The sequence below is a fragment of the Temnothorax americanus genome, unplaced genomic scaffold (genome assembly GCF_048541705.1).
Source record: "Temnothorax americanus isolate GAGA-0224 unplaced genomic scaffold, ASM4854170v1 Scaffold4, whole genome shotgun sequence".
Taxonomy (NCBI): Eukaryota; Metazoa; Arthropoda; class Insecta; order Hymenoptera; family Formicidae; genus Temnothorax; species Temnothorax americanus.
Genome location: NW_027509547.1, coordinates 6,941,726 through 6,952,392, shown reverse-complemented (window position 1 = coordinate 6,952,392; position 10,667 = coordinate 6,941,726). Strand labels below are relative to the sequence as shown.

The 10,667-nt window shown below is 33.7% G+C and overlaps 2 protein-coding genes across 4 annotated transcripts; one reads left to right on the top strand and one right to left on the bottom strand.

Annotated features, from left to right (window-relative positions):
• The first annotated feature begins 1,797 nt into the window (after positions 1-1,797).
• Smc5 (structural maintenance of chromosomes 5) lies at positions 1,798-8,736 on the top strand. 2 transcript variants are annotated; one of them, XM_077415103.1, is made up of 15 exons: positions 1,798-2,121; positions 2,608-2,935; positions 3,172-3,510; positions 3,606-3,734; positions 4,698-4,905; positions 5,180-5,311; positions 5,408-5,932; positions 6,011-6,140; positions 6,245-6,491; positions 6,577-6,984; positions 7,073-7,300; positions 7,382-7,561; positions 7,650-7,745; positions 7,831-7,977; positions 8,341-8,736. In XM_077415103.1, the coding sequence occupies exons 1-14, from the start codon at positions 2,066-2,068 to the stop codon at positions 7,963-7,965; spliced, it is 3,141 nt and encodes a 1,046-aa protein (XP_077271229.1). In that variant the 5' UTR covers positions 1,798-2,065; the 3' UTR covers positions 7,966-7,977; positions 8,341-8,736. The 2 variants fall into 2 exon arrangements, with proteins under 2 accessions (XP_077271229.1, XP_077271228.1); XM_077415102.1 differs by lacking the exon at positions 8,341-8,736 and having other exon boundaries at positions 1,799-2,121; positions 7,831-8,132.
• On the bottom strand, positions 8,334-10,106 carry LOC143902317 (uncharacterized). Of its 2 annotated transcripts, none has more exons than XM_077415104.1 (3): positions 9,839-10,106; positions 8,734-8,835; positions 8,334-8,638 (listed from the first exon to the last, which is right to left on the bottom strand). In XM_077415104.1, exon 3 carries the CDS (start codon positions 8,620-8,622, stop codon positions 8,353-8,355), a length of 270 nt encoding a protein of 89 aa, XP_077271230.1. In that variant the 5' UTR covers positions 8,623-8,638; positions 8,734-8,835; positions 9,839-10,106; the 3' UTR covers positions 8,334-8,352. The 2 variants fall into 2 exon arrangements, with proteins under 2 accessions (XP_077271230.1, XP_077271231.1); XM_077415105.1 differs by having other exon boundaries at positions 9,884-10,106.
• Between the last annotated feature and the right edge of the window lie 561 nt (positions 10,107-10,667).

Sequence of the window (10,667 nt, the reverse complement as noted above, 5' to 3'; positions counted from 1 at the left end):
TGAAAAAATTAGAATGCTATTAAACACATTCTTGGGATTTTACATAATTTTTCAAATTTATTCCAATAAAATGATAAAATTTTTCATCAAAACAAATAAAAAAAAATTGTCATTTTTCCAGATTCTTTAGGGTCGATTCAGACACAGCCGTGCCGTACCCGTACCGTATCCGTATCGTTAACATTAGACAAGGATGGAGACAATAGGAATCCTTGTCCAATGTTTCTGTCCGTGATACGGTACGGGTACGGCACAGTTGTGTCTGAATCGACCTTTATAGTTTCGCGTCCGTCTCAAATCGTCTGCAAAACTAACAATCTCAACGTAAGAAGAGGAATTTTTTGAGAGATTCTGCCTGTTTCATACTGGAAACGCTCAAGCATAATTAATGCAGAGATATTTTTCAATATTTTACCGTATGATCAGATACATATGTAAGTAAGTAAGAGGCGATAATAAAAGATCATATTAATATAAAGCCAGAAGACAAATTTTTGAAGACAAATGAGTTCGATAAATCACTTTTATACGTCATATTATACCTGATTAATTTTTAAAGCAGTTGAGAAATTATAAAAAATTTATAGACACTAATTTTCAAGCGTTATATTGATATTTTGAACTGTGAAGTGAAGGTCAATAAGCACGATATATCTAGAAATGCGTAAACCGGAGGTAAAAAGCATTGAAACAAGTAATATATATTTATATATGTATATGTATATGTATATGCTGAAGTATATATTCATACAGCTACATAGAGTGTTTGGTAATAAGTGTAATATCGCTCGTGAGTAGATATCTCTAGAGTGAGTTAAATTAAATATATAGAAAAGTCAGCTACTATTTTGTGATTGTCGCAATAATTATTGAGATATTAAATAGTTAACTCGCCGTGCGCGCGCGCGCGCGCAAACACACACACGTGGGTCTACAGCGTCCAAGCCAAAATCTGCTCGTACTGATGAGCGATCTCGATTCAATTTTCAGAAAATCAATCTTTTTTTCTCCAAAACTGATTTGTTTAAAAATCGATTGTTTTAATCCGATTTTATTAGTAAATCGATTCTAATTATTTCGATTTAAGATCAATTCAAAAATCGATTTTTTTCCCCCCTAAAAGATCGCCCATCACCATCTGCTTGTAACTGTAAAACTGGTGAGTCTGGCTCCTTTCTCTAAAAAAAGTAAGTGCATGGGAAAAGGGATTTAAGGGTTCAAAGCCGTTACGAAAGATCACTATACTTATATCACCGAATTCCCGAGCAAGTTAGATCTCGCACAAACGTCCCACGTGGAGACCCACGTGCACTAAACTCAACTAAAGAAAACCTTTTTTTATAACAATTTTTGCTAATTAATTATTTATGATAAATGTTGTTTTTGGTCAAAACCCCATCCCCTTAAAAGATTTTGACGAATTGTTGCGTCTCTATTTAGTTATTTTCAAAAACTGGAATTTATTGGACGGCGGACCCTCCTGATGAATAATTCAACTTTTTTTTAACATTTTCCTTTGAAGTAAAAAACTTTAAAAGGAATTTTTCTTCTGTAAATTGCAAATTTGTAAAGAAATGTATTTTTTCCTTTATCTTTAGTCAAAGTTCATTAACCCTACGTTTTTTCTGGTACCTTCCCAGGGTACACGTGGACCTGTCAAAAATTCACAAATTAACACGAGCGATATTACATCTTTGTCAGACACCATGTATGTACACCACGTGATGTACACAGTTCAGGTTCAGGTTTCAGAAGTGTCGCTACTGGCTCCGCCCTCCGGGCCCTCCCTCCTCCACGGACTCGCGAGTCCGCGGAGACCACGCTGGACCACGTGCCACGTGCGTTGGCATTTGTTTGGCGGTGGCGGTTGGCGGTATCAGCGGCATTTAGCGGTATTCCCGTACGTGTGAAATGAATAACAGTGCGAAATGGATAGTGGAAAAATGGTTATCTCGTCTGCTTATCTAATGCTTCCATTGTTACCGATGTAACTTTATTTATTGCGCTTATAATATTTGCATCCTTTGCGTACGAATACAACGTTATTGAGACTTAACCTATCAACATGAACGACAACGTCGAGAACGGAATCATCACCCATATATATATGGAGAATTTTGTGTGAGTGAAGAATATATTAATTCTTAAGGTGATCCTAAAGCCGTGATCCTAACCGATTTTTTTCTTAGCACTAATCTTTTAATTGGCTTTATAGAAATGCAAAATTCTTGTCTAGAATTAAAGTACGCATCGAAATCTAGGTTATGGCGGTCGAATTTATGTGTGGTGGTCGTCACGTATAACCAAAAATATTAATTTTTTTTCGTTTTTGATATAAATTCGACCACCATGACCTAGATTTCGATGCGTACTTTAATTCTAGACAAGAATTTTGTATTTCTATAAAGCCAATTAAAAGATTAGTGCTAAGAAAAAAACCGTTTAGGATCACGGCTTTAGAATCACCTTAATCCATGTGAGATTACCACGCATTCGAAACATTTAATATATTGTTTTATCTTGTTATTACATTACATTACATTATTGAACCTTTTTATCATATAAATCACAAATTGGTGTATATTTCCAATATTTCTCTTTTAACAGAACTTATGACAAAGCGACAGTGACCCCTGGAAGATATCTCAATGTTATCATTGGACCTAATGGTTCCGGCAAGTCCACCGTCGTCGCCGCTATAGTTCTCGGTCTAGGAGGCAAGCCGAGTATCATTGGACGGGCCCTTCACATAGGAGAATACGTGAAGTATGGGCGTGATACAGCAAAAATAGAAATTCATCTAAAAAACAACTCCAAACGAGATTCTATAGTGACTAGAACATTTACCAAGGATGGAAAGTCGACGTGGATGATTAATGGCACTCCGACAAGTGCAAAAAGTGTACAGGAATTCACGGCCAAGCTTAATATTCAGGTACACATCTTGCATTTATATTTTTTGCTCGTCTTAGAAGGTTCTAGGTTGAATTTACTTGAATACCTTCAATCATCTGTTAAACTTGACGTAAAATTTTTTTAACTTTTATTATAATCTTTTGTTATTTGTTGGAAAAAGATCTGCAAGTCTCTTAAAAGACATAGAATTGCCCTGGCTTATATTTATCTAGTTTCTAAATCAAATGTATCATAATGATTTTATTATTTTTGCAGGTTGACAATCTTTGTCAGTTTTTGCCACAAGATAAGGTACAAGATTTTTCAAAAATGGATGCTCAAGCATTGTTAGAAAATACAGAAAGATCTGTCGGAGATCCAAAGCTTCTTGAGTATCATCTACAATTGAAAGAACAAAGAGCCAATTTCAAGAAACTAGAGGCCGATGTAGCCAAAACAAAAAAGTTATTGGAATCCAAAACTCAGAGGCGTGATGGGCTACAACAAACTGTTGCGACGATAAAAGAGAAAAAAATGATGAAGAATAAGATTCTAACGTTGCAACAAAAAAAGGCATGGATGCTCTACGATCAAATGCGAAAGAAATTAGTGGAGGTAAATAAAAATTAATTTGTAATGTAAAACATTAAGTGACATTTTTCTTTATTGTTATTTTTTTTTGCTGTTGATGTCTGTATATGTTCATATAGTCAAAGAAAGCCAGAGATAGAGCAGTAAAAGAAATGCAAGCAATAGACGCAGACCTAAAACCGTTAAATGAGAAGATTGAGACATTGAAGTCGGATATGACAACGTTAAAAGCTTCTTTAAAAAATCACGTGAGTATAATATAATATAAAAAGAAACCGTTACTCAAGAAATTGATTTATTGCACAGTACAACAAAATCCGTACTTTTTAAATTAATTTTTTATTAATTATTAGGTTTCGTTAGTGGATTATGATAGGTGGATGCCTTCGTAGCACACCAGTACTAACCGTTCGTTTCCATTACATTAAATTTTTTTTAATTTGGAGGTTGGCCATTTCAAACTATTTTTATTGACCAAATTCAGCTTTATTTTAAAATAACAAAAATTTATTGATTTTGAACACTTATTTTAAAGTAATGAAATAATATTTTGCGAAAGAATTGTGGTAAGAAATAGTTAAAAATAATTTTTTTTTTAGCTCATGGCAATTCCACATCGTCGTTCTCAATCAGGAACCAGTACAAGTCAACTAGCATAGAATTCAGTTTTTTCTTTTATATCGTATCTCTTAATGAAATCTCTCTTCTTGTTTATCTGATTCTGGAGGTAGGTAATTGCTGTTTGAAATAATCTAACAAGGAAACCCTCGCAAATCTAAAAATTCTAAGTTTGGATGAAACTTTACATTGCACACATGGAGAGAATAAATAGATGAATTTGGACATTTTTAGTTGCGACTCAAAAACGATTCCTAGAGGAGTGAAACCACTCATATGTAGAGCTGCTTTTTGCTTTTACATATAAGATATGGGTTTCACCCCTTAAAATCGTTTTTAGGCCGCAATTAAAAAGTTCTAAAAATTTGTTTGTTTACTCTCTCTTCCCCTCTTTTATTTTCCTGGAGACACAATATAAAGGGGGAAAAAATGCGGGATTCTACGTTGGCTGACTTAATGTAATGGAAACGAACGGTTGATACTAGTGTACTACGGAGGCACCCATCTATTATAAGGCTATTTACTGTGTTGTCAATTGATACATATTATATTGACGCATATTACATTAACAATTTGAAATTGTATATTTTTAGAACAATAAAGTTCAGGCTAAGAATACGAAATTAAGAAACATCATGAATGATATTCTTAGCTGTGAAAACAAGATCAAGGAAGCTGAGAATACTTGTTCTCGAAAAATCCAAGCGGAACAAACTCGAGATCAAGACATTAAGCTTGCGCAACAGCAGAAATCCAAGCTTGAGAACGACTTCTCTCTCATGATTGAAGAGATTGGGTCAGGTTTGTAATTAGTGATTTAATTTAACCTTAATGAATAGTAATAATAAAGTGTGTATTAGTTTATTGTTCCCAAAGCTAATTACTGTTTTTGAAATACATTTCGTAACTTTTTTTATGTACAAACGTTGAATTTTCTAATCAACTTATAAACCAAGGCATATATGCGGAATGAAGGTCGGGTTCAAACTCGGAACTCACTAATTATGAGTCGACCACTTTCGCATAGAGCAAATGTCACATCCCACAATAATAAAGTATTTGTCATGTATTTCAGAGGAAAGTTTAACGACGCAATTGCAAAATATAGCAACTAATATGGAGGAGCATAGAAAAGAAGTTAATAAGCTTACAAATAAAAGAGACACATCAAAGCACGAAGACGATTACATTAGCCGTGACATTAGAGGTATATGTTTACAAATATGCATATTCTATTTTTAATTGATTATTATTATCTTCATTGATTTGTTATTAAATATGCTAATTAAAATTATGATTGCAGCTGTTCAAGCGGAACTTAAGACTTTTAATATTGATGTGAAACGATTGGAACTGTTGAAACAAAGAGATATGAATGCATATAAAGCTGTGCTTTGGTTAAAAGAGAATCAAAACAAGTTTTCAGCGACAGTGCATCAGCCCATGTTGCTCAATATTAACGTAAAAGATGCTTCATTTGCCAAATATTTAGAAAACATTATATCGTTTCGGGATTTAGTTGCATTCACATGCGAGGACAAAAAGGATATGAATCTACTACTGAAGTATTTGCGGGACCAACAGAAACTGCAAGTCAATGTGGTACACTCTGATCCGATGAAAAGAATCTCGATGCAGCCGAATATACCGATGGAGAACATTAAGAAGTTTGGCTTTAAGTATTATTTAGCAGAGCTTATTGAAGTACCACAATCTATAATGAACTATCTAGTCTCGATGTACCACTTAAACAATATTCCTGTCGGGACTAATGAGATCGAAAATAATACAAATTATATACCTCACAGTTTACACTGTTATTTTAGTGGTGAGTATATTTTTTAAAAATTATATTTCACAAATTTTGGAAAGATTTTCCATACATTTACTAAAAAATTTTTTGTAGAAAATAATATATACTCTGTGAACATATCTAAATATACGCGCGAAGTATCGACCAGAATATCACGGGTCAATGGAAATGGAATGCTATCTATTGTTCTGGATAAGGCTAAATTACAAGATCTTCAAGAACGGTATATTAATTAAACAAAAAAAATATATAAAAATTATAATAAATTAACATTAAAATTAATTAACATAAAACATAAAGTTTATTAATATATTAACTATTTTACAGATTACAGAAGTTGCAAGAAATGAAGAGTCAAATCTTGAATCATATTAAAGAGATAGAAGATGAAATAAGTGAGGAAACTAAAGCATTAGAGGAGTATAGAACCAACAGGAATAAATATCAGCAAAATATTCAGCATATTCAAGCATTAAAAAGTAGAATACACATGGCTGAAGACAAAATTAAGCAGATGGAAATGGCCCGGACGAGTATTGAAAATATCAAAGCAACATGCACCAAAGAGATTAAGGTTTCTTTTTTTTAACAACATAGCACACTATTTTTAAGAATTTATCTAACAAAATCTACATTTATATTTAACAAATTATTTATAGGCTATTCGAAAGAAACAATTGCAAAAGTATAAGGAATGTAATGCAGTTCTGCGAGAGTGTTTCGATTGCAATACAAGTAATGTAGACCTCAAATTTGCAATAGCATTATTGCAGCAAACTTTAATAACCAAAGAGAATGATGCTGAAGAATTAAAGGATAAATTCACAAAAGCGGAGAGAACATTTAAGCAATACGATGAAGAATTTCAACCTTTAAAGAGAGAAACTGAAAGACTATATAAGGAAGCATTGACAACCACAAAAAATCTTAGTCCACAAAATAAGGAGTTTAAAATTTACAATAAAGCCTTTGAAAAATTACCAGTCACCATAGCTGAAATAAATAACGAATTAAATACCGCTCAAGCAAAAGTTTTTTGTATGGCGAAAAATGTGGACACCGAGAATGTAAGTATGGCAATGGGAAATATAATTACCTTCCAGCTATAAATTATCGATACAATGGAGAAATCGAATATTTTATTTATATTTTCAGATACTTCGTGAATATGAAGATATACAAGAAAATATTCACGCCTTAACTGAATTTATTAAAAAAAAGACTGTTGTACTAGAGAAAATGACGACAGAGATTGAAAACTTAAAGGAAAAATGGTTATATCCATTGGAGCAACTGGTTGAAAAGATAAACTCAAACTTTAGTTCTTACTTTTTCGCGATGGACTGTGCTGGCGAAGTTACACTCTCGCATGGTGAAAATAACGTAAGTGTATATACGCATGATATACATGCGAAATGAAGTTCTTCCTTTGTTCTTAATAACACAACAACGATATATTTTCAGCTCGATTTTGACCAATATGGTCTAAAGATCAAGGTAAAATTCCGTGATGCAGACGAATTGCAAGAATTAACAAGGCATTTTCAGAGCGGTGGCGAAAGAACGGTGACTACTGCTATTTACATGATAGCCCTGCAAGAATTATCGCGTGTGCCATTTCGCTGTGTGGATGAAATTAATCAGGTTCTTATACATTAATAATAAATTGTATTTATGTAATCTATCATAGTTTTTTTTTTTACAACTTAAATTTTTCTTGGTAATTTGTTAGGGCATGGATGCAGTGAACGAAAAACGAGTCTTCGATTTACTTGTAAAAATGACAGGAAGGCCAGGCAGCTCCCAATATTTTTTGCTCACGCCGAAAGTAAGCACAACAATTTATGCGATAATTTTCATTAATTGCACAATTTTCATTAATTGCATAATTTTCATTAATCTTGGTCTAATAGCTTCTACCTGGATTATCGTACGCTGAGACAGTGACAGTCCATTGCGTCTTTAACGGATCAGTTAAAGCGGATGATGAAGAATTTGAATTCAATGTAGAGGATTACTGCAACTTTCTTGAATCGTCAGCTGATTAATAGACGAAAAAGGCAAAAATTTTAAAAATTGATACCTTGTGTCTTATATAAGTACAAAGACATAGTTTACTAACGTAGTTTAGAAGCTTCTCACTGACAATGAGTTATAGAAATTTATTTTTAGTTCTGTGTATACAGTGAGTGTGCTACAAGTTTGAAATTTTATATTTTTATAAAACAAGAGAAAATAGAAATTACAGTTTTAATAATGGTTTTGACATTTTATATTAATATAATGATAAGTAATGCTAAGTTGATATAGTTATAAAACAGAACAGATATTATGATAATTTACTTAGTATGCGTTTTATATAAATAGATATTTGTATTACATTGAAACTATTTGTAATGTTTTTTAAAAGTATCTATTTTCAGATGTTCGCGCGACTATTTCTTCCTCTTTCCCTTCTTCTTCTGAGCCTCTGGCCATGGGAAACCTCGGCACTTTAGCACATCCATGATGTTATGGCATGTATAATAAGCATTTTCCATCACCTCCTCGTTGAAGATGTCCATGGCGAATCGTGCTTTCCCGCCGCTTCTTCTCGATTTCTTCGATCCTTTACTTTTGCCGCCATTGCCACCTTTACTACCTTTTCCATTATTTTTTCCATTTGTCTTTGTACCGGCTTTCTTTTTTCCTTTACCCGTTGCCATTGTATTCAATTATTACCTTGAGAAACAAATCAATACCAAGTATTGTGATAATTTATTGATAATGCAAGTTCATCATATGTTGTACGTATAAATTGTTCATTGCTCACTAACCGATATTTGTTTAAATTAATTTTCTTTCACCGCATTTTCGTCGCATTCTCGTGATAGAAAGCCAGACTCAAACCGGAATAAATAACGCGTTGCCATGTCAACCTGTAACAATTATATCAATAAGTTCATTGATCGCTAAACTAGTTGACGCTCCAGATTAATCGAAAAGGCTATATGAGACAGGATGTTTGCAAGACTTTATGAGATAGAAACTCGAATGTCGGCTTTTATTTCGTCGTAAACAGGATATTCAGCTGTGGGAGCTTGGTTCTTACGTAATCCATTTTTAAATTTTTCACAGCCACGTGTTATTCCGGATTATTTCACCGAGATTCCAGGGAAAAATCTCGGGGTTATTTCAGAAGATAAACAAGAAAATGTCTTGTGAAAACCATCACACGCAGGAACGTCATTCTTAACCCTCCGTAGTCACACCGGGTCAATTTGACCCGAGCCTCAACTTTGGGTCGTAAATATCTTGCGCGTAACTTGAAAATTGGCGGGCATGACGCCCTCTACCTTTATAGCGTTTTTTCTTGGCTGCACTACCGCCCACTAGTGCAACACTAGTGCAACGCTATTGGGTAGTGCAGGGCAGTGCAGGGCGGTAGTGCAGCCAAGAAAAAACGCTATTAGTTTAAAAAAAAAAAAGAAAAAAAATTTTTTAACAAATATTTCGCGAATTTTTTTATATGTTAAAAATTCCTGAGGCCCTTCTTTTTTTATAGCAATCAATTTAGCAATATCGCAAGTGCATTCGAGAATTTTTTCAACACGATCGGTGGATAAATGGTCAAATGGCGAACGGTCAAAGTTCGTCCCGGGTCAAAATGACCCAGAGTGACTTCCTTGTTTGAAAAAAATAGGTGTGACTACGGAGGGTTAGTTAATGATAGTTTTCATGCACAAGCAGCACAAGAAAATCTAATTTTTAAGAAAATTGCTTAACGACGAAAGAAATTTTATTGTTAAAAATCGTGTAGGTTTAAAACAGGTTTATATCCATTTTGATCACTGAATTCATTGAACGGCAGTCATGCGAGGAGAGTTTTAGTCAGCGATTTTTAATATTTCCGCCGCACGTGAAAAACCTTGAGCCGCTGACCTCCGAATTTACGGATATATGCTCTTGGCCTTAACATGCACTGACCGTATTTGTCGCGGACCTGAATTTACAAGGTTAATCTGTGCACGTACTGCTGATGTGACGTGATTTTTTTCGATAAGATATCTCCGAGAGCCTCGATGAGACAACAGTTCGAACGCGTAGAAATCTATCTCGCGCCTGAGATTTATTTCAAATTTGAATGTTTCGGTCTGTTTAAATCCCTCCGAACAGTCCGAACTCAATTAGCAGCTTGAATGTGTCCCTCGTTAAATCTACTTCGACCAGTGAGATTCAATGTTAAATTCTTATGAGCTTCACACTGTTATTCCCATTTCCACTGCTTATACTCAATATCGTTAATTTAACTAACCAATGGAATTAAAATAACACTGTTTTGCGTTGAAATAATAAATTTCGACACCCACGGTAGTTAAAAATAACAAATTATTATTTAACTCAAGGTATTGATTTAAATTCTATATCCTTTAATATTTATCTAACAGTATGCAGAAGTTGGAGAACGTGCAGAACCACGAGTACGACGATAGACCGGCATACCGCGAATCCGTGCGGCCGAAAGTATTGAAAGTGTATAAATAATACAAGAGACACATAAATAACAAAAAAAGATATACATATATAAAATAAAAGGAGAACCAGATATATGTATGTGAATCACACTCTGACTTAATCTGTGATTAATTTAACTGGAATTGCTTACAGCAAAATTTCTAACTATACCATATAATTTATCCATACCGTATAATCTTTAATCTTTCTTTCCACGAATTAAATAAGAAATGAACGATGCTCGAGATTAAGATAA

Excerpts from the sequence above, each read along its gene's own strand:
- LOC143902317 (XM_077415104.1), bottom strand. The coding sequence starts at position 8,622 with ATGGCAACGGGTAAAGGAAAAAAGAAAGCCGGTACAAAGACAAATGGA.
- Smc5 (XM_077415103.1), top strand. The coding sequence starts at position 2,066 with ATGAACGACAACGTCGAGAACGGAATCATCACCCATATATATATGGAG. Across the intron at positions 2,936-3,171 it reads CGGCCAAGCTTAATATTCAG|GTTGACAATCTTTGTCAGTT; the intron begins GTACACATCTTG and ends TTATTTTTGCAG. Across the intron at positions 5,312-5,407 it reads CATTAGCCGTGACATTAGAG|CTGTTCAAGCGGAACTTAAG; the intron begins GTATATGTTTAC and ends TTATGATTGCAG.